This window comes from Melospiza georgiana, chromosome 18 (genome assembly GCF_028018845.1).
Source record: "Melospiza georgiana isolate bMelGeo1 chromosome 18, bMelGeo1.pri, whole genome shotgun sequence".
In the NCBI taxonomy this organism is placed as follows: domain Eukaryota; kingdom Metazoa; phylum Chordata; class Aves; order Passeriformes; family Passerellidae; genus Melospiza; species Melospiza georgiana.
Genome location: NC_080447.1, coordinates 10784670 through 10807996, shown reverse-complemented (window position 1 = coordinate 10807996; position 23327 = coordinate 10784670). Strand labels below are relative to the sequence as shown.

Genomic DNA, 23327 nt, shown 5'->3' with positions numbered 1-23327 from the left:
AGGGAAGGAAGGAAGTTTGAGGGAAACAAATTGTTGACTTACGAGTGTAGAGGGCTAAGGATCTGAGCTGAGAAACAGATTCAGGATGGAAAGAATCTGAGCTGAGAAATTCCAGGATGGAAACAGAGCCTGATGAAGGTATTTAGAGCTTGATGAAGGTATTTAGAGCTTGATAAAGGTATCTATACAGTTGTGAGAAACCAAAGTAACAGAGGGACCAAAGTGAGGGAGAGGAGGTGACCTGCCCGGGAAGGCACTTCTGGATGGTTTGTCCCAGCTCTGAGGACTCCAAGGTACAAGACAGCCCAAAATTACTTGTTCTTTTACACAGTGGAGGACAGGTGAATCCTAAACCAAGGTCTTCCACTAAAAAAGGTGAATTTTATGAAGGAACAGTGAAGAAACAAAGGGAAGCCAGTGCCAAGAAAGAGCCTAATATTGTCATGGATATTGTCAGTGGCCTGTCTGCTGTCAAGCGGCCTGAGCCTGCACAGCTCTAGTGGGAGGGTTGGAAGGTGCAAGCCAGGAGGTGTCCAGCAGGACAAAAACATTTATACGGAGTCTTCCTGCTGCTTTCAGCAGCACGTAGGAATACACAAAGCAGTCCTACCTGCAGAGCAGCGAAAATCTCCAACAAAGCAGCTCTCTCGTTTTCAGCCTATCAGCAAAGCATCAGGGTTGGGCACAGCTTCTACATCCAGCAAAAATTTTCATGTCAGTGTAGTAACAGATTAGAAAGTTACCAGGGCCCCAAGGACACGAACCGTATCCTCCAGAAGCTCATTAAAACAGAGAGAGTTTGTGAAAGTCAGTTATGGGAGCCGGACTACAGCTCCCGGCATGCCTTGCGACCGGACTACCGCTCCCGGCATGCTCCGCGGCCGGACCACAGCGCCCAGCGTGTCCCGCGCTCGCAAGATGGCGGCGCCCAGGGGCGGCTCGGGCCCGGACAGCGACAGCGGCTCGGACTCGGAGAGCGGCGGGGAAGCGGCCGCGCGGTTCCGGGAGGCTGCCTGGGACTGCCCCGCCCTGGCGGCGGCGCGGGCGGAGCCGCACAGCGGTGAGAGGCGGCGGACAGGCTGGGCTCTGCTCCCCCGCTGCGGCGTGCCCTCCCCTCTGTTCCCGGCCCCTCCGCTCCGGTCTGGCCCCTCCGCGGCTCCTCCTGACCCGCGGGGATTCCTCTGTGCCGCGGGGCCGGTCAGAAGTGAAGGGGGCTCTGCCCGGCCCTCCCGAGCCATGTCCGGCCTCCAGCCTGGCCCAGAGCCCCCCTCCCGTCAGTCCTGGCCTGAGGGAAGTTCCCCTTTCCCCTCACAGCTGTTCTTCCCGCAGCTGGGCCAGGGCTGTCCTGCAGGCATTGCTCTGGGTGCTCTAACATACAGAGTTCATTGCTCTGGGTGCTCTAACATACAGAGTTCATTGCTCAGTCCTGGCCGCAGGTCTCTAAATGAGCCTTTGCTGCTTTCTTTTCAGGGGGCTTTAGAAAGGATCGGTTGCAGCCTAAAGATCAGCCAAGCCTGAGGTATTTTTGCTCTTGGTTTCAGACTTAATGTTTCTCTAAAGGAAAAATTAATGTGTAATATATATGCTGCATCTGCTTTGTACCTTGTGATACTTTGTACTGAAAGGGGAAGTTTTTGTCTGGGGCATTAATCCAACCATAATCTGAAATTATGCTTAAATCTGAACAGAATTATGTTTTTAAGGGTTTGGGTGAGAGGCCCAGATGTTCCTGGCCTCAAAAGAGATAATCCTTGTTCTTATTTCAAATGGGCGTGAGGCAATCGGCCGCCAGGAGGGTGACAATGAGCTCCAGACAACTCCAGAGTTCAGAGCACATGTTGCAAAGAAACTGGGAACCATGCTAGACAGGTATGCAAGGCTTGAAACCTGTGTTCTGTGGGTCAGTTACACTGATGTGTTTGTGTGCTAAACCCAGGAAATTCAGCATCTTGTCCCCTTCATGCCTGTATTAAGTACAAGCTTCCAATATTCTGTGACCTAACCTTGCTGATGTGCTGTGCCCATCTGGTCAAAACTCTCTGTGCAGCACTGCTTGTCTCCTGTTTGCCTCTGTGGTGAACATCTTGTGGGGAGAAAAGAGACTTCCATCATGTAAAGGCTGGCAGGAGAATCTTTGCTTTGTTCTTACAACCTACACCAGCACCTGATTCAGGGCAGTGCTGGCAGAATGCCTGGTGCTGGGCTGCCACTCTGTCTGTTGTGCAAGTATGGCCCTGGAGAACTGGAATTCCTGCTGTTCAGAGCTGGCTTTGGAAATGCTGGTTTTAAACTGTTCCTGTGGCTTGCACTGCTGAGGAGAGAGGGCCTGGTCTGCTCTGGAAACAGGGAGCTGAGGCAGCCTCAATAACAGGAAAAGATCTATGTAACACCTCCCTCTAGTCTTGTTTCTCAGAAATACCCAGCTGTAGCTCAGTTTGCACAAACCTGTCTGAGATCTGACTGGGGTTTTCTGTTTAGTTTCATCACTGTCTTGAAGGACTCATCAGGACCATCCCAGACTTCACTGGCACAGTCTGACTCTGAAGATGATGGTGAGTTCCAGGCCCAGCCATTGTGGCTGTTTGTGATTGTTAACTGCTGACAGGTGGGGTGGATCCTGTCCATCACCAGCTGTACCTCCAAGTGACAAATAAACATTTGCACTGAAAGAATTCCTGGTGCTGTCTGTGAGGGCTGTGGTGCTGTCTGTGAGGGCTGTTACTCTGCAGCTTTGACCTCTGTGCCCCAAGTCCTCCCAAATAATTGCTGTCAAGCACTGTGGAAATACAGAAACAGCACTGAGCCTTCCAGGGAAACAGCAGTTGATTGCTTCCCCCTCTGTTTTATATCCTGCCTAAAACCTCCCTTTCCACACTTCAGGTTTTCGCCTCTTCTCTTCCTCTGTCCCTGGAGACTGTGGGAAGCCAGAGCCTTGCCCTGCAGCGAGGAGGAGGAGGCCAGTTAGCTCCAGGTGAGGTGCTGAAGGCTGCTCTGCTCCTCATTACTGCTGCATCCCACGTTTCACAGGCAGCTGGGACTCCCACAAGGGAATAGGAAGGTGAAGAGCTTGAGAAGTGTGTATTTATGACTCTTATATTTGACTAGACCAGAATTTTGTTTCTTTTTTATTGCTGGGGAATGAGAAATGTTTGTGGGAGAAATGTTTCTTTCCCCTCCTAGTGTATGTAAAGAACACACTGGTTAAATGCAACCTGTAGGTGTGGGAGCCCCAGAGCCATTGGGTGTTTGTTGTGTGTTCTCATCTCAGATTTCTCTGCTGTCCAACTTTTGGGTGAATTCAAGGCAGAAGTGCACCACAACTTCCTTCCCTCTTGTTACCTTTGCAGTGACACTGACAGTGACCAAGAGTGGCAGAGGTGCCAGGAGGCTGCTGTGTCAGCTGCAGATATTCTGAAGCAAAGTGCTTTCCCTGCATTGTCCCAGGATCAGAGTCAGGGCTCTGTAGAGCCCAACCAGAAAAAGAAGAAGAAGAAAATTAGGAGAGAGAATAATATTCAAGAGAAAATAATAGACCCAGCAGAGTGTGACCAGATCTGCAAAGATTTGCCTCGGCTGGTGTCTGCAAATGGCCAGCAGGAGAGACAGAACAGCAATCACAGAGAGAACTCTGTGCTGCCAGGAGCTGTGAAGAAGAAAAAGAAGAAGAAGAAAAAAGAATGATTATTTTGCTCTGCAAACAGCGGGTGGTTGTGATGGGTGAAGGAAACTGAAAGAAAACCTAACAACAGGAGTTGCTGCAGATGAGGGAAAATTAATTGGCAAAGCGTCTGTTCTGCAAGCTCAGTGGCCTGAGAGACTAATTAAGGGACTTCCTGTGCTCCTGTGTCCCCGAGGAAGGGAACATTGTTCTCCTCACACAGCAGTTGGCTGTGCTGCTGCTCATGGAGGCCCAATCTGAAAGGATTAAATGCTGTGCCAGACGTGCATGGCAGAGGGATGTGCTCAGAGCTGCATTCCTCCTGCTCTGTCCCTTCACCTCTGAAACCCTTCTGCAGAAAGTGTGAGATGAATTCCATTTGGTTTACATGGCAACAGGTGATCAACTGCATTTTCTCTTTGCCTCCTTGTAGACTACTAAGAATAGCTCCAGCCTGTGGGAGACTCATTTATCAAAAGCATCCTGTCAGAAATCAGGGCCCCTTATTTTTTCCCTGCAAACATCATAACAATCTGTTTTTGAAACCTGCTGTGTTACTAATCCCTCTGCAATCTGCACCTCTCCAGGGTCCCTGCACATGAGCAGTGTGTGGTGAGCTGATTTCAGGGTTGGTGTGAATGCATCCTACTGTTCCACTTGTCTCTGTTGATGTTTGTTTTTTTTCATGTATAGGGTTTTTTTATGATATCTGTTGCTATTAAATTTTACTACACTCTTGAACCTACTTAATTTGGAAGGTTTTGTACAACAGTGGCTTTCTTGCTGTATTCAGATTGTCCCCAGCAGAGATAGAGGTGGCTCAGGATGGCTTTTTGGTTGCTGGATGATCAATGCTATGAAATTGCTACAGGAGGGACTTAAGCATAATTTAAAAAACACCTTTCAGTCTCTGGGCTGGTTAATGACTTTTGTATCCCTGAAATGCTGTGAGCTTTGGTAGTTTTCACTCTTTGTCTATTTGTTCTTCACCTCTTAGTCTTTCAGGAGATTACCTGTTACTGATAAATACTTATGTTTTTAAGATTCCTGGGTTTCAGGGAATCCAACTTACTGGATTCAGAAGTTCAGAAAGCCAGATTAGAGAAACCAAAAGAGTGAAGTGTAGCTCTTTGAGCATGGGAAATTGTTGTAAGATTCTTGCTGCATTTTAGTCAAGAAAACACAGCTGGCATCCGAAAATAGAAAAGCTAAGTAGAAAGTTGGCTTATAACCTAACAGAAGGTGCCAGCAGAAGTTCCTTGCCTTATGTGCAGTTAAAACTTCAGTGTACTGAATTTTAAAAAATGCATGATGGCCTAAACAATTCTTTTTGCTTTGGTTTGGGTTTATTTTTATGCTAACTGAAAATTAGATATATTTGCATCTGGTGTTCATGGTAAATTAGGAAACAATTCTAGGATAAAATCCCTCAGAGAATCTCGTTACTGAAGTTGTTGATGGTATCTAGAGGAAGCTCTTATCAATGAAACTTTTCACAGATATCTGCAATTTTGGTATTCCCAGATATGATAACTGCAGAGTTCACTGTTGGGCTTTTTCAGTTCTCCCTTCCAGTCTCAAGGTTTTTCATCCATTTCACAGGTAAAAGAGTAACTCAGTTTCAGTCACAGACAAAAACCTGTTAGCTGGGGCTGTTTTCATGTCTGCCTAAAGATGTCTCAGTGATGTGGATGTTGAGAGTAAATAGAGAGGAATAATTAGAAGAGGAGTTACATAAGTAGATCCTTGGGACTAAAACTCTTCACTTAGTGCAAGCAAGACTCTTAGAGCCCTGGACAGTTATTTCCATACAAGAGCTACAAATCAAGCCTGCATGGAAGCTGAGAATGAGCCATGTTCTGTAAAATGAATCCAGGCTGAGTGTTTATAGAGAAAACTGAGGGAGGGAACCTCTGCTCTGTGTGGAGCATGGGAACCTCCCAGGGGAGGAGTGGGAAATGCCATCCTGCAAGTCAGATGAGATGAGAACCCACAGGGTCAATGCAGAGAACTGGAATCTCCTTGCAGCTGTTAAACTTTAATTTCTGCATTTAAAACAAAGCAGAGCTATATCAAAAACAACCAAGCCATTTCCACTAGGATAGCATGATTTTAGAGCAGGTCATTTTTAACTGAGAATGTTTGGTTTTTTGGTAGTTAATTAAGGATTTGTAGCTTGTCAGTGATCCCATACTGACATGTTTGTGCCAAGCCATTCCCAAATCTGTGTCTTGGTTATTCTCATTGCAAAGTCAGGAACTTCCAAGGTTCTGTTATTTCTTATAGCTCCTGTTGGTGCTTCCTTGCAGCAAAGGAGGAGAGTGTTTAAAGGTGGTGTCCCTTCTTTGGCAGCCCAGCCTTGCTCTTTCCCACGTGATTTATCCTGGTTCTGCCAGGTTCATACAGGCTCAGCTTGATAAAAACTGAGTGAATTAAAGTCCCATCCACATCCTGGCACTGTTGGGATTCCTTCTTGGGCAGCCACAAAAGGATGTCTGGCCATTCTGAGCTGGCTCTTAGGGTTAAGGTTTGCTGGGTTGTTTTTTTTTTTTTGTGGGGGTGGCAGTGGATTTCAGCAGTGCCAGCATCATCTTTCCATTTTTCTGTCTTGAGCCTGAGACGTTTTCTCTCCTGGAGGCAGCTGAGCAGGGGTTTGTGTGAGGCTGGAGCTGCACCTGGCAGGTTGGCTGTGGCAGTCACTCAGGAGCTGCTGCTGGTGGTTACTGGGAGGAAGATGCCATCTGTGTGGAGATGAAGGTCTCAATGGCGTTGTGAGTGGATGGCAGCAGCTGGCTGTGGCTGTTGGTGGAGTCAGAGCTTTGGTACAGCACCAGGCTGCTGGAGGACACTGCCAAAGGGACAGGCAGAAGTCAATTGCAGATTCTCACCAGTCCCCTTACTGCATGTACACCCCATTTGCAGCATGGCTGTGCTCTGCTGGCTTAGGGGCATAACTGCTTTTGTCTGTGTGTTTTGTGTGCTGCTAAATCCCTGGCTTGGGTCCACAGCCAGCCTGAAAACATCGAGGGCAGCAATCTCCAGAGAGTTCAGTTCTAAGAATTCCTGCTGGTGTCCTAGTTCTCCTCTTAGAACTGGGAAGACCCAATTGGAGTCTTCATGAGGGAGGCTTGGGCTTCTCAGCCCTGAAAACTGCCCACAGGACTGGGTACTCATTGGCACTGATTGTTGTTGATATTTTTTAAGGTATTTGCCTTTCTGAAGTGGCCAATTTCTACAGTCTGGCCTTACACAGACTCTGCTCTGAATCTTTTCCTTGTATTGACTTTTCAAACCCCTCAGGACACGGCAGAGCCAATTTAGGGAATTGAGAGCCCCAATTACCATTTTCTAACTGGATTTTACAGTGTTGGCAAGAAAAACTAGGCAACACATGGCTTAGGAGCCACAACAGTGGCTGCTGCTCTTACCAGCAGGGCTCGAGGTGAGGCGTGGGCCTGGCTGAAGGTGCTGGATTGTTGTGTCTTGGTTCTGTAGATGGATTGTTGGTGCCTGTGACACTGGTGTGTGCATCCCAGACTCGGTGTGGGTCTCTGAGTCAGGTGTGAATGCCTGGAGAAAAGAGAGTTAATAGTGCCTGGCTTCTCCATGCCTTCTAACAGCTGTGGGAAAAGCATTGAGCAGGTTCTGGGGAGGTGAAATCCTCCTGGATGATGCAGTGGAGAGCTTGCTCTGGTGCCTCCAGTGCTGCAGCTGGTCCCAGCAGGGCCAGGAGATGAGAAACAGGCTTCTGCTGGGATGGCACAGACACACCCAAAAGCTCTTTGGCATGCAAGGAGCTGCCTGCAGGCTGGTGCAGCTCTCAGGAGGGGAACAGAGGCTAAAGAAAGGCTGTTACCTGTTTAGTTGGTGTCAGGTTGGTCAGGGCACTGAGATTGGCTGTGTCTGTTATCACCATGGTTTGTGGTAAGAGGCCTGCATGTGTGTATTGAGTCACTTCAGATTTGGGGCCATAGAGAGCTGTACAGGAAAGAAAACAACATCATGTGGGTGCTGGAGGTTTGGCTGAGCTGTTCTCCTCATGCAGTGGGACCTGCTGTCTGTCTCCAAAATGCTGGGGGTGGAGGGACAGAGAGATAAATGCAATAAAAATAATTTCATAATTAGAGCAACAATAACAGAGGAGGAAAACAGAGTGCTGTAAGCCCAAGGACCCAGCAAATGCACTGAAGGAACAGTGTCTTTATTTTTGTTTACTTAAGCAAATGAATTCATGTTCTTACCGTGAGGGTTCTGTATCTGAGCCATGGTGGCCATGAAGGGGCTCTGGTTGATGTGGCTCTGCACCTGCTGCATGAGGGGCTGCTGGTAGGATGGGTGCAGTTGCTGGGAGAACTGAACAGGCTGCAGGGTAGTGAGGCTGCTCCCCATGCTGTTTATCACAGGAACACTCTGGGGCTGGGTTGAGGCCAGGCCTGGAAAACAAGGACTGATGCCAGTGGTGTCCACACTGCAGGAGTGGGGCTGCTCTGCAATGGGGGCATCTCAAACAGCCCTGGGGGCAGCCTGTCCCTGCAGGGTGGTTTGAGATCCTGCTTTTCAGGTGTTCCCTTGGTTGTCTGTGATTAAGGATAGATTTCTTGCCTGTGAGAGTGAAGTGGAAATGTCCAAAAACTGCACAAACCCACCTCTGGTTTCCAGTGGTTGTTCCTGTCTACATTCTTGTGTACCAGTATAGTTTCTTTTCTAGTTTAGTGATCACCAGGGAGGCCTTGCTCAAAAATAAATTCAGGGCATCACCTCAGTGCCCAGTTAATACACTCTTTTTATTTTATGAAACTCTTGGCAACACAGACAACTAGGCTGTGGCTGTCCAGCCACGTGGAATGGAGTTTCAACTCTTTTTGCTAGGGCTGCCAAATTAAGGAATTTGAGTCAGAGAGAGATAGAAGGTTTCACATATTACTGCCCATTTCCCATAACTGTCCAGACCCCGTAAATCAGCAGGTCTGTCCAGCACCCCGGTTTTTGGTTTTTTTTTTGTTTGCACAAAATTCAAATCCATATCACAATCTTGGGAAGAAATGGAAATTAGTTCACAGCTGTCACCATGGAACAAAACAAGGCCTCTTTCTTCCTTGAAAGAAAGTGTAAGAGAAGAGTATACACTTTATTTTCCTTTCCTCTAATGAGATGCACTTTGGCAGTAGACTAGTCTTGGAATGAAAAGAAATCTCATAAAAGTCCAGAAAAGCTGTCAAAGTGAAAAATATAAAAAAATAGTAATTACTGCTGTGGATTCCAAAGGCATATGCTGCTCTTCGCAGGAAGTGGTGGAACAGGATGTTTTGTCTTTCAAGCACTATGAACATGCTTTAATTTCCATCATTTTAAGGAAGTATTATATTTATATCTGGAAAGATTAAGAGCAGCAAACCAAAACATTGGCATAGGAATAGATTACTCTTAAAACGTGGGTTTTGTGTGTAACTTAATTCTACCATGAACGAGGAACATCTGTCCTTAATCCACTGGTACTCGCCAACAGTGCTGCTGATCCTAGGTGACAATTTCCTCAGGTTTGTATCACTGCCAGCTCAGTGCTAGGGCTTTGAGGATGGGGCAGGTGATTGTGACAAGGAGGGGCAGCTGTGGCTGTGCAGGAATCAGCCCTGCAGCCTCCACTCACCGATCACCAGCGTGGAGGCTCCGGTGTTGGTGAAGGCGGGCGCCAGGGACGGCGTCTCGCCCGCCCCGATGGCCATCACCCCCGGCAGGGAGGCCATGATCAGGTTCTGGGTCTGCTGGCTCAGCGTGTGGGGGCTTTGCTCCAGGCTGTGCAGGGCAGTCAGGGTGCTGACAGGAGGGAGAGTTCCTCCAGGAGCTGAGACCTGTGGGAAAGGAGAACCCTGAATGTGCCACCTGCGGCAGGTGGGGCCCAAAGCTGTGACAAAAACACCTTTCTTCCTGCTCCTCACTGGAAAGGCTTCACATATCCTTGTCTGCAGCTCTTGTGTGCTCATCATTAACTCCCACAGGTCAGCTGTTGACATACTAAGAGTAAATCCCTGCTGGTTTAGTTCTTTCACATTTAAGAAATTGTAACAATGAGATTAAGCCCACTCTGTTCTCTATAGGGAAAAATCATCTTCTGTTTCATAGCTGAGGGCAGAAGGAGAAGCTCAGAGAAATTTAGAGGTTCAGGTAATTTTACATGGTCATTTTAGTAGCAGAGTTTAGCATGGAATCGAGGAGTTCCTCTTTCCTTTAGGGATCTGTAGTCATAGTATTGTGGAAGAGCAAAAAAGCATTCTGGTGATTTGGCTGATAGAGAAAGTTAAATGCCTTACATTATACTTCTTTTCTCTCCCCTCAGACAAACAGCTGTAAGGAATCTTTAGTGAGAATAAGCACCAAGAGGTTAAACAGTGGGACAAACCACCTTGATATCAGTTTTAGAACACAGACACAGAAGATTTTCAGGACCTCATGAAAGACTTATTTTCTTCAGCAAGAGACCAGAAATCCTGCAAAGTGAGTGACTGATGAGATTTAAATCAGACTTATTTTTAGCAACCTTAACTTTGCCTCCAGCCAGCCTGTGCTAATGCAAACTTCTGCTGACTGTTTCTCTGAAAACAAGGGAACATGTGCAGACTGAGAATGATCAGTCATAGAGCTCTGATGCTTCTTTGTTAATGATGTGGGAAAAGGTCTGGTCAGATCTCAGAGGGAAATTGGCTTTGAGGAGGCAATCTAATTATCCAGTACATGTCTGCATCCAGGCTGTTTGGCTTCATTTTTACAGGTAAGCTAGATGTAAGTATGGGTCTGTGTTCTGGTAATCCCACTGGTCTGACCAACTCTTGGGATGCGTAGAGTCCAAATAAGAGTTAGAGATGGGATGAGAATCTTTCTGGGAAGGAGGAGAGAATAGGGTTTCCTGGGAAGAAGGAAATCTTGTCATACCTTAAATGCTGTGTTTCCAGAACAGACTGTTTTAATACCTCATGAGGAAATGTCTTCTTGCTCTCATGCTCTAATACCTGCCCTCACCAACATATTGGTCTTACATGGTCAGTGCAGAGTGACTCTAATATATCATATTGTCACATAGCAGGTTATGTACAATAACCATGTGTAACAATATGTTAGATATGACTATGTAATGTAAGAAGGTGGGTTTAAGAACATTCTAGAAAAACAACCCATGAATAGTTCATATTATAACCACAGGCAGATGGCCTGACATGTCTCAGTCAGCAGAACAGGAGTGTCCATCACTTACCAGCTTAGTGTCTGTGCTCAGCAGGTTCTGACTGGGCTCCAGCCCAGGGGGAGACACCTGATGCAGGATGGTCTGGGTGGTCACCATGGAGCTGTTCCCGTGGTGGTTGCTGCTGGAGGACTCTGCCTCACTGGCTGGCTGCTGGTTGTACCTCACTCCTGCATCACAACAGGAGGGAAACTGCTTGTCACAAGTGAGAAACTGAGAAACTTAGGCAGGCACTAAAATCAGTTTCCTCTGCAGGCACTTGGCACCAGATATTTGGGCAGGTACTTAATGGTCAGTAGGGGAACCAGAAGAGCAGGCACTCACACCCTGCCCTGACTTTCCCCTGTAATTTGGTGTAGCTGCTTCCTCAAACACTGGCTGTGAGAGCCAGGGAGCAGGAAACCACCCCTCTGCATGTGGCTGTAGAGAGGAGTCTCTGTGAGATCCTGTCTTCCCAGAGTAAGAGCACCCCCCAGCTGGCAAAGCTGTGCTCTTTGTGGGTGGAGAATGACTTTTCCTCATGCCTAAAAACTGTCACAGAATCTGAGAGGGCTGGCATTGGAAGGAGTGAGGGGCACACATGACTGGAAGGGCATGGAACTGACTTCTGATGGGCAGTGATGGCTCCTGGAACACAAGTTAGGGGTTGGTGCCTGCTAGCTGGGAGGCCTCACAATGAGTGAGAAGCTTTGGCTGTGAGTTTCGTTACTGAGTTTTATCTCCCTTGACATTCCAGCCACTCTCCTCACCCAGAAACACGGTCTTTTTGTCACCTTTGCTCTTCCCCTGTAGCAAATCTGCTTTTTCTCTTTGTAGATTCATTTCCTAAGGGTCTGAACTTGGGAGACAGTTTGGGTGACAGAGTTTGGGGAGGTTCAGCTCTCTTGCAGATCTCCCTGCGGCTGTTCCTTACCGTGAACTTTGCTGGGTGAGAGTGCCGGCGGTGGCTGCAGGGAGGAGGAGCTGTGCGGGGTGAGAGGCGGGCCCGGGGCCGGCTGCGGGCCGCTGAAGGTGTCCATGGCCAGCTTGTGCCGGAAAGCCTCCTCCTTCCTGCGGTTGGCAAACCAGTTGTAAACTCTGACCTCTGTCACCAGGTTTGAGCCCAGTCCCTGGGCCTGAGATGGGGAAACACCTCTCTGAATACACTCTGCCCTGTGGGGAAAAGCACAAGAAGAGCCTTGCTGAGCTGGGCTTATTCAGAGACAGTGTGGTCTGGTACACTGTGTGGAAGGATACTCCAAGACCTGAGGCTTTCCTTGTGCTCTGTGGACAAGTAATGATCATTTGTGGCATTTAATTCAAGCATGGCTGGTGTCAGTGGTGCCACTTAGTGCTGTACCTTTGCTCTGTCTCCCAGTGGCACCAGCAAACACCAGGAATGCAGAGAGACCTTGCTGTGCTCAGACACACACCCACCCTTACCTGTTGCACTCTTCCACCAGTGCCTCCCTCTCTTCTTTGCTGGGGTTTTTCTGCCTCTCATAGGCTTGGAACAGGATCTGTTGTGAGGCAGGACCCCACTTAAAGCGGTTTCTCCTTCCCTTCTTGGTGGGCAGGTCATCTCCCATGGGCTCATCTGTCAGGATACCCTGGCCAGCATGTGTGAATTCTGCAAGCACAAAGGGAAAAGGGAATTTTTTCCTTGAAAACAATCAGGAGTAAGGACAAGCAGAATCCTTTATGGCACTGAGACAGGAGCAGTTGTTGCCATACTCACGCTGGGCCACCTCTCGCTGCTTCCGGACGTACCAAGTGTACAGGGCTGCCCTTTTTTGGGTCTTCATGGGAGTGCCCTTGTTGAGGTGTTGGGAGAGGTGGGATTGGTTCAGACCTGTGGTGTCCACCACCTCACGCTGAGGGATGTTGTGCTGCTGCAGGTAAGACTTCACCATCTTTGCTACTCGCCAGGGATCCTCTCTGGAAGGAACAGAAAACATTCCTCAGGGGAGAGAGATAAAACACCTGCTCTGAGCAGACCTGGGTTTCAAGGAAGTGCAGCAGCAGCTCCTGAGGGGCACTTGTCAGTCATCACCATCACGTTTGGTGAGGCCATAGTGCTCATTGCCTGCAGGGGACAAAGCTGTTCCTCAGTGTGCTGCCTTGCTCAGGTTGGTATGCAGGGTAAAACTGCATGGCATTGGAGATAAATTGCAAAAGATGTAGCAGTGTCTTCCTTTGAAGTGCTGGCAGTACACACTTAGGTCTGCCCTTAGGAGGAGACTCTGCTTACCAGGGGAATTTCCCAGTACACAGAAGCAACCTCTCTCTTCCCTTTCCCTACATTACTTTTCTTCTCTATCCCCCTCTCATTAAAGCAGATGGGGCAGATGTACTGGGTTTTACAAGACAGATTGATTGTGATACTTGACTGAACTTGACTCATGCCCTGATTCTGGTCCAGGTTGGGTTGCCTTGCAATGATTCAGCCAATGGAAACAGGCTGTCGTTATACTGTGACATGACAGCTCTGTATGCATATATATATATATGACAAATCATCCATATATGACAAATCATCCAGAATGATGTTCTTACACATCTGCTAGGTGTTACTCAAACACATTGGTTCACACCTAGATCTACTCAGAGCTTCTAAATGCAATATAGAATTACTAATTCCTCCTATTGCTGCCCTCCCTTGGGTAACTGCTGAAGGAATAGAACTATATGAGGCAAAATTTCAGGAACAGTTTGGGATTTTATAATTGATGCGATCCTCTGGGTTTTATGATATCCACTTAGAATATCCATTAAGGTTCTTGAGGAAAATAGAGAAAACACAACCGTGACTTTATGTGTATTGATTTCACCCCAGCTGAAAGTCACAGTTGAAATAAAGATGTGAAATCCATCAGTCTAAATCCAAGCAGTGCCAGAGCACCTCTGCAGAACAGCTCCTGGCTCACTTTGAACAGGAGCATCCTTCTGTGCCTTCTGTGTGAAATGTCTGCAGGAAATGGCTTGCAGAGCTGTAGGAAGACACTGGTGTCATATTCAACACCAGCATCAAAGGAGCAGTGGGGAGAAAAAAAGGTGCCTGGGATGGTGCAGAAACTGTCACAAGAGCACACATGTCTGAGCCAGGGCAACAACTGTGCTGTTCATGGCTTTGTTGACTCAGGAGGTTGCTGGAGGCTGCACAGTGATAAGGAGGACAAAGTCCACACCTGTTCTCTCAGTACAAACACCCTTATCTCTGTTCCCCTGCAGCCCCTCTCCCAGGGCTGCCTAGTCCAAGGAGCAAGCTCCACAGCAGTTAAAGTGTGACACAAATGGTGTCAGTTACAGCTTTATGAAAACCTGCTTAAAATAGAACATTTGTTTCTCTTTTACATTGAAGCTAATGCCGTAGAGGCTTCTGATTTTTAGCATCTTCCCTTAACTACCTTTGTCTTTCAAAAACCACAACTTGAGCTGAATTTAAGAAAGTTTTTCTTTCCTCATAGTTTTTTTTGTTTCTTTCTTTCTTTTCTTTTTCCCTCCTGCTGCCTAAACCAGTCTCCTGCCTTTGTACTTGTGATAGTCTGGCCAACACCTGCACCTTGTGATCATTGCCCAAGTCCTTGTATGGAAGAGAAAAGCCTCTGACTGGGAAGCTGATCTCTCTGATTTGAGTTCTGGCTCAGATGGGGAGAGGAAAGTCTGTGTTGGCCCTGATGGAAGCCTCTATTATGTGTTGGTTCCTTTCTGCACCCCAGTCAAGTCAGTTTTGTCTCCCCTGTTGAGATCCTCATTTTGTGGCAGGAATAAACCAGTAGGTTCTGTGAGTCTCTTCTCACAGTGGTTAAAAACTTGTGGGTTTTGTCTTCTTTTAACTCAGCAGAGAGCTTTGTCATGCAAAATAGTGCAGGGAATCTTAGTTCAGTGTGATTTCCTAGGACAGCTGTGTGAAATCCTGGCTACTCTGCACATTGTCAAAAGCCAGTCTGCAAAACCAAAGCAGCAATACTTTGGGCCCAAGGCTGCACCACAGTGCAGGTGATGACAGCCTGGCCAGCTGAGCCCTTGCTGAGATACACAGTTCCACCTGCAGAGCCTCCATCACAGGCTGGGACATCAGAAGTTGAAACCTCTTTCACTGGCTATAAGAATATTATTGACTGTCAGAGGGGAGGATTTCTAAACTGAGTTCTCCTGCTTGTTGTTACAGCCAAATCTCAATTGTTTCAGTGAGTCAGAACTATCTATCTCCAAGACTGTCTCCTGCCTTTTAGTTTCCCTCTCTGCTCAGATGCAAACTGTCTCCCCAAGGTCTCGTTCTCCAGGGTGTATTCTCCCTCCTGGTTGGTCTCACACAGGTAGCTTTTACTTCCTTCTTCTGAAGTCTTGTTCTCCTGCTCTCAGTTGCTTATTGCCATGTGAGCATTGCCCTTCTCCATGGCTCATCCCCAGCACAGGGGCCAGGGTCCTCTCTCCATGTCAGCTTCCCATTTTCTTAGTTCTGAGGTCACTTTTTAAGGGCGTTTTCACCTCCCTTTTGTTACCTGAACAATAAGTAACCCAGGTAGTTAGTTATAAACTCAAAGGGAACAAGAGGCTGGTTGATAATTTATAGCAACATCTCAAATTTAAATGGAAAGTAAATATCAAGTTGTTAGCATTAAAGAAAACCCATTCCAGAGAGCTGGAGATGTAACATTCAGGGGACCTTCTCCCTCCTTCACTCTCCCTGACTTTTTATTTTTCCTTTGTTCTTTTCTTTCTTCTCCTCCTCCTCCTTCACTCTCTCTTCCCTCCTTTCCTGTTCTGATTCTCAGGTGGGAGAAGCCTTCATTTCCCTGAGGTGGGTTCTGGATTGCTGCTTTGGACCAGCCCCTGCTCAAGCAGAGGTTCAGAGCTGTGAGGTGCTCAGGACCATCCCCGGCCCTTTCCTCTGGAGTGCTGCACACCTCAGTGCTGAGGCAAGGTAAGACCATCCATGCTGGCAGTGTTCCTTTCTGTTGAACTTGGCCTGGTTTGCCTCATCTTGGTTTATATGTGGAAATGAAAGGGGTGTGGCAGCTTCATCTCCAGATTCCCCAACTAGAGCTGTTCTAAGCAGGGGGAAAGACTGGACCTTTGTCATGATATATCTTTGTTTTCTTTTTTCCTCCTGGAAAGTATGCTTTTATCCCTGCCTCCAGGGGAAATCTGTTGCTTATCTCAATTTCTCTCTTTCCTGGTGGAATTTCAGCCCTTGCCCTACAGGTGGATTGTCACTATACCTCTCTTCATTTGCTTTACCTGCAGTAGTTTGATCCCTTCCCCCAAGGCAGCCTCCTTCTTGCTTTATATTCTGGGAGTTTCTCCTCACAGCTCTACCTCCCTACTGAGTCATTTATTTCTTATCATAGATGCAATTTGTTTTGTGTGTGGATTGATATGGAAAGAATGTTTTTATTCAAACTGTAAATCTACGGGAGATCAGTGAGACATATGAAAGGACAAAATGAAATTATGTTAATTCCCCACTAGAGAAACCTTTATCTGAACTGCCTTTAGCATGTTTTCTCTGCAGGGACAAAATCTAATCAACACCCATGGGTGCACCCAGTCCTGTGGGTGTATCTTCTCTGTTCTACTCAGCTTTGACCAGAGTTTTTAAAACCAGTTTCACCTTCAGTGTTCTTGTGAAGACATAGTTGGTCTCTTGGTGTTGTCGTTTTTTTTCTCTTTCCAGCTCCTGGAAAGCCTGATAATGGACACTTTTCCTGATTCTACTTTATAAAGCAGTAGCTTTATAAGCAATGGTTGCAGTTACCACAAAGACTTTCCTGTATCAGCAATAGCTGCCCACCAGTCAATCTCTCTGTAAAATTTGTTCTGCAGACCAGGAATTGTTAATAATGCCCAAAGAGGCTTCTGTCTAAAGGGAGAATTGCCTCCATCTGGTTTCTGCATTTGAAACCCTTGTGTAGATGGTGAAGTAGTTCTGCAAGCAGTGACCTTTTGCTGGGAATCCCTGGGCATGGAGATTCTTGCCTGCCTTTCTTTTTCTATTGCTGGAAGTAATTTCTACCACAGACTGTTCTGCCCTGCTTTACAATATTTACAGTACTATCTCAAGGACATTGCTTTAAGGTTTCTATTAATGGAAAGGTTTGATCTTATAAACCAAAAAAAGTTTATTAGTAGGTGAGAACTTCTAAGGTATTATCAACCCCTGCTCCTGGTTCAGATGCTTTGAACAGATTTTTAGACACTGTTGATTTGATGAGAAAGATGAAACATGTCAATGCAGGCTTCCTACTCTTTTCATTTTAACTTGATTAATTTTGATCTATTAGAGACTCCACTTGTAATCTTTTTCTGAAACTGAGGCTTCTGGTGCCTTTATATTGTCATCAACAGCAGAAGTGAATTGCTCTGTCCTATGGTGGAGGAGATTGATGACAGAGATCCCTGATGTTTCAGAGCAAAGCCTTTGTAATTAAGAGCCAGTGTGAGGCTTGGGAGATCCCTGTCCTTGCCCAGTCTCCTCTGTGCTCTCTCAGGGGTTTAGGAAGGTCCTAGAATTTGTCTGTACCTCAGTTTCCATTTGTGAAATGGAAATGCTGCTCAGCAGACTGACTGTCAGAAAGTGTTAATGGAAGAGAGGTAAGAGTTGTGGTGAGGCTGGTAAGCACAGGGAAGACTGGCAGCAATATCCTAGAAAGGCAGGGAGGATCAGGAGCCAGAAATGGTGCTGAAGGGAGGGTGACAGGAAGGAATTGCTCCATCCTGTTCTTAGATCACAGCAGATGTCACTTCAGTCCTGCTTCACCCACCCATTAGAGAAAAAGGGACAAAGCCAGGGAGTCTTCCTCAACCTCCATGGCTTCCTTTCTGGACAGATACTTGACAAACCATCAAAAGTTAATGATCAAAAAGCTTATCAGGGTATTTTCGTCTATAAATTTATAAGACAAAAGAGAAATAATAAAGCCATTGGATAATTAGTAACTAGCCAGGGCCCGCCCGGTGCCACTGGGCTCAAACTGCCCCAAGACCTGCACGCAGACTCAGGAGGATGGGAAGGAGACAAGGATGGGGGGAAGAAAAAGAGTGGGAGGCAGAGAGAGAATCAGCCAAGGAGACAACAAAATGGGAGGAATAGCAGCAGAAGCAATGGTGAGAAGGGAAATAGGTGAAAAGAATCTGAAAGATGTAAAGGAAGTAGAGAAAACTTAAAGATGTGGAAGAGCTGGAAGTGCAGAAGAAATGAGACATATTGGGCCAGGAAGAAGACAGAATTATTGGGAATGCTTTTCCACACAGGTAAGAGCTGATTCAGTGAATTTTCCTCTCATGGGTTCTGCAGAATCATCAACTCCCAATCTGCCAGGGAGCTTTCTTTTAAGTATTTACAGGGAATGCTAACTCTTGTCATGCTCTTTTCTTAGCTCTGGCCTTTTGTGGTGGGATTTGATGTTTGCTTCTGCTGTTACATTTTCAGTGCTTTCCTTTGCATGTGAAAGAGGGTGATCAGAGAGCCTGAGAAATTCCCTAGCTGGATTTTTAGTGAAGATTTTAGGTGCAGGATGTTGCTGCACCTCTGTCTTCTATCAGCTTGTCATTTCAAAATAGCCCTAAACCAGTCAGGAATCTTGTGATGGATGGGAGGATGGGCCTGATCCTTGCTTGGACAAACCTCTTGGGTCTCCCATGGGGATTGTATCCCAGTGAGAATCCCAAATGGCAAACTGAGTGAATGTTTCTCTGGGTCTATTGAGAGGCTTTTAGATTCAGGGAACTTTCCCTATATTTTGATCTCAAAAATGATTGTATGCAAAGGCAAATTTGTGTGGCAGCAAAGCCAGACACTGTTGCTGTGTATGTACTTTGTAACTGTGACAGACAGTGGATGTAACTGGACAGACAGAAGCAGAGAGTTCTGTCCAGGTTTAACCTCTGCATATGTTTGCTGTGTGCTTTTTACAAGAAAAATCCCCACCAAAGTCAGGGGACTTCACACTCAGAAGAACAACAAGGACAAAGTCTCTTGATTTGACTTTGGCCAATAATCTATAGCAAACCCCAGTGAAATTAACAATATAATTCTCCTTAAATACAGCAGGGAAATGTTACAACTTCACTGTATCATTCATACAAATATAGCACCAGCTCAGAATGACCAGGTTGGTTTTTTTTTTCTTCCTGATGACTGAAATTGTGAACTGTATTAAAAATTTCAATCCTAAACCCTAACATTCAGTCAAAGAGATGAGAGCTACACAGGCCTTGGACTATTCTGAAGCCTGATGCTATAACCATGTCAAATATGTAATCAGGCTCCATAGCTTCCTTAATGCATTTTAAGCAAGATTAAAGGAAAACCTGAACATTTATAGAGCATTTGGGGGCTGCTAGTCCTGGCATGGATGAAGACTGTCTCTGTGCAGCTAGATCAATTGTGAATACTAGGGACACTGAGGAGAAGAGGAAAGGAAAAGAGATTTAGAGGGAGAGTGCAAGAAAGCAGCAAAGAGGAGCAGTAAATCTGTCCTTACTGTAATAGTCTTTCCACCACAGCCTTCTGGTGAGCAGCCTCCTCAGGGCTCAAGTTTTCCAGCTCCTTCATTATCGGAGGGGTAAACTCCTCTCCATCATCTGAGGTTTCATCTTCTGACGCCCTGGAGTCGGCCATGCCGTTGGGGAGGTTGGGGACGTCGGGGCAGGGCTCCCCTTTCTCGCTCTGCAGGGCATTGATGGCGCGCTGGCTCTCGCTCTGCAGCCCGTAGGGCTCCGCTTCGCTCAGAGCCTTGATCAAGGTCTCCTTGGTCAGCCCCGACTCCAGCAGCGCTTCCAGCAGCTCCACTTGGAGATGAGTCAGCTTGGACACCATGGTCTTCAGCCTGGTGTCTCTTGGCTTGGAATTTGGGGTTATCCTGCTTCCAGCTTCCCTACACCATGGTCCCGAGGTAACGCGCCCGACTGTCAGCAGAGTGGGCACAGCGCAGCCTCCCGCCTTTACACCCCCCAAAAACAACAAAATACAAAATTGAGCCACTTCAGACCCCCCACGACTGTCCTGAGCCAGTGCTGATAAAGGGACCCTTGGCTATCTGTTTACATTGGAGCAAATGTAAATTCTCCAAGGTTCATATTTATCTGTGTGCTTTAGCAAGTTACTGAACTTTGGACTTCAGCACTGCCGCAGCAGTTCACAAAGTGCAGAGGGAGAGAAAGCAGGGGGAGGGGGAAAGGGAGGGAAGCAGGAGAGAGAAGGAGAAGAAAATGAAGGGATAAAAAATCTGCAGCATGGAAAAGTGAGTATGGAAAGAACACTAGGAAGATGGGGATGGAGAAGCACGGCTTACTTCTGGCCCCGTTAGTTGTGGAGAAGGAAGGAGGTGGAGTACCCAAAAGGAGAAGCTGTTCCTGGCTGCCCATGGTTCAGGACAAGGTGCTGCTGTTGGAATATCACAGAACCTGCTTAGAGCTCTGGCAGTGGTGAAGTACAGCCAGTGTCAGCCCTGCCAAAGGTTCTGGGGAGAGAGAAAGCCACACTGGCAGCTGCGCTGGTCTTTGTGCATCCCCCAGCAATGGAGCAGGCAACCACTGGCTTTATGTGAACCTTCCCAAAGCTCACAGGGTGTTCTGAAGCTCCAGCTGATTTCTGTGGCAGAGCATGAAGGCCTAAGTGACTTTTTAATTTCTGGCTTTGGGTGCTGGGTATCTTGATGTACAAATACTAGTAGTACCTCAGTTTTACCTTGCTATGTTTATTGCCCAACTATGAGCAGGAGCAGTGTTCCCACATAATCTGGAGGATTGCAGGGCTTGCCCCTCTGAGCTTGTGATTCATGTGTTTGATAAAGGATAGCCCTGGGTGCTGGGCCATGCTCAAACCCTGCTCTATCATCAGCTGCCCTCCTGCTCCTGATGGGTGCTGTGGGCAAGCTTGTGGTTCCCCTTTATCATCTGCCTCCATCCCTTCCTGGTACCAGCCCTGCTCTGAGGCCCTGCTCCCACCTGTTGGATGATTTCCTAAAACACGATCCCTGGCTTGGCTGGAACTGCTTAAAACAATTCTCCAGGAATCTTTTTGACTAAATTCCCTTTTCTGGTCTGAAATTATATTAATGAATCGATCTACTTTGAGTGGCTAAATTAGAGAATAACTTGATGTGCACGTGTGGGCTCGATTGTCTCACACGAGTGACTCCTGGCAGGATGTAAAGCTGTTGTCTCAATGGAAGCTTGCCAGGGCAGCTGCCTGTGTCTGTACACTCCCATCAGCCTGAGCTAAACAGAGCCTGCTAGGGCTGTCCCCAGGCTGGGCAGTGTCCCAAGACAATGCTGCAGAGGACCTTGGCTCCTGTTTTCCCTGGTGGGCACCACTGGCCAAGCTCTCCAGGCTCCTGAGTCAGCAGCTGCGGGACAGAGTTCCTGCAGAGGGACCCTCCTCCTCCAGGCACAGGCAGGGCTGGGACTCTGTTAACTCTTACCTTTTATTTCAGATCTGCTCCGTGCCCAAAGCACCACGTCCCCTCCCTGCAGGGCGTTAACAAAGCTCTAATGGATACTGACGACTTTGTGTGGCTGAAAACGAATGAGAATCCCGAGTCCATGTAAAAACATTTGTTTGAAGAAACTTTCATGTGAACATTAACGTAAAGACAACTTCAGCTGCTAAAGATGTTTTTGGGATCATACTCTTAATAAAGAATTGTGTTGCTTTTGCACCCATCTCAAGAGCATTTAAAGAATGGTGAGCATTTTTTTGCATTGTCCTGCCAGTGTTGATACTATTTCCATGCATTTTATTTGTTATTACAGTTTTCCTTTATTCCCTCCCCTCAGGTAGACATGACAACATTAGTGGCTGATAACAGTAATTTTCAATTGTAATTACAGTATCCAACCATGACATACAGTTTCTGCATGATATGTCCTTATAAGTCCAGGATTTTGCACAGACACAGCAGATTGTGGAGCTCTTGCAATATGTGACAGAGGAGATGCTGTCATTGTGTGTTACTTTTTTCTGCCTCTCTTTGGCATGGTGATCTCTTTCACATAAACCAAGGTGGAAAATATTACCACTGTTCTTATTAAAAGGATTGTCCATATTCTGTTGGTATATAAACCTACTGAATGTTTGAGAGGTGATGGGGACACAGATCATTAAGTTTAAACTGAATATTTGTCAGTGGAAGCTGTAAAGAGAAGAAAGCATAACAACAAGTTATGTCTATATTGTGTGGTTTCAAGGATTCCTTATGCACCCAGAAGTCCTGATGCTGCTGCTTCTGCTTGCCTTGAGGATCTTCAGCTGTAGAAGCTTTTTTTGAGACCAGTGACCTTTGAAGTGTATAAAACCAGAAATGCACATCTGTTTGTATGATAGGACCTCCCTGAATGCTACAACTGGATGCCATGTGGAGAATGCTTAGCTGAACAAGGGAACATTTCAAATGCTGAGGAGGAGGTAAATATTCTCTATGACTTTATCATGAAAGGATTTTTCCCTTGGTCTATTGGAATTGTCCATTTTAAACTACAGGAGCCTGGATAATTAGCAAAAAACCAAATAAACTTACCCACTTTCATCTCTCCATTCATTGGAACCTGCCAGGCTGTGCCAGAGAATAGCTCAGCCCCACTAAGTATTTCAGAGCCTCAGTGCAGGAAAACCAGTGAGCTTTTCAGTGTTTCTTAAATGTTAGAAATGTTAGTGGTCAGACTGAAAGGGATTCCTGCTGTGAATTAGCCAGCATCCCTATTTTATAGCCTGGCACTAAGGATTGCAATATCACATTTCTCAGATTTTATTACAAGTGCAGTTCTGAGGTGATGAGAGAACAGCAGAGGTCAAGGGTGGAAGTTAGATTATAGTTTTATTGGAGGAAGAGCTCAGTTGCAGAGTGCCATAATCAGAAAATGTTCTTCTGTAGCTGAATTGTACTCAGGGATTGTGCCTTGAGGATGAATATTTGAAATAAGGGGACTTGTGTTTCCTATATCCATTTTTATCTATTATCAGTGCTTACTCTATTTTGATTTCCTTAATTGTAACCATTTCCAGGTTACAACTGATTGATTCTCGAGTCACTCTGATTAAAATGATCTTGGTCATTGTAACAGGGGAAACTTGAAGTTTGAAGACACCAAGAGATACCTGCTTGTTTTTCTCATGTTTGCAGTATTTGGTTTTGTATTAACTGTTCCAAAGTAATCTCTTCTCCCCTAATAAAGTGAGTGAATTACTTAACACTGAAAACACTGCATGGAAGTATGAATGGGTGCACAGTAGAAACATTCTTCTGATTTTACATGTACTGGTCTGAATTCTGCTTATTGCACTAAATAAGGGCAAACCCAGAGTAAGGGACAGCAGAGTCCTGTGAAACTCATGGAAAGCAGGATAGATTCCCAAACCCTCACTCCTGCATCAACACCATTTTTACCCCTGATGTTTTAATGTACTGAATTATATCTATTATGAAGTGTACATGATGAAAACCACAGTAA

General features: G+C 46.4%; 2 protein-coding genes across 2 annotated transcripts; one reads left to right on the top strand and one right to left on the bottom strand.

The window, feature by feature from the left end:
* Positions 1 to 918: 918 nt before the first annotated feature.
* On the top strand, positions 919 to 23076 carry C18H12orf43 (chromosome 18 C12orf43 homolog). Its single transcript, XM_058037276.1, has 9 exons — positions 919 to 1060; positions 1471 to 1520; positions 1772 to 1869; positions 2479 to 2552; positions 2881 to 2971; positions 3348 to 4270; positions 9993 to 10150; positions 15650 to 18128; positions 21314 to 23076. The coding sequence occupies exons 1-6, from the start codon at positions 919 to 921 to the stop codon at positions 3679 to 3681; spliced, it is 789 nt and encodes a 262-aa protein (XP_057893259.1). The 3' UTR covers positions 3682 to 4270; positions 9993 to 10150; positions 15650 to 18128; positions 21314 to 23076.
* HNF1A (HNF1 homeobox A) lies at positions 6240 to 21321 on the bottom strand. The gene is given in 9 exon segments (XM_058037280.1): positions 6240 to 6506; positions 7087 to 7228; positions 7515 to 7636; positions 7900 to 8091; positions 9306 to 9507; positions 10905 to 11062; positions 11806 to 12044; positions 12315 to 12809; positions 19361 to 21321. Coding segments are annotated over 9 exon segments (2013 nt in total). The 5' UTR covers positions 19696 to 21321; the 3' UTR covers positions 6240 to 6378.
* Positions 23077 to 23327: the final 251 nt, after the last annotated feature.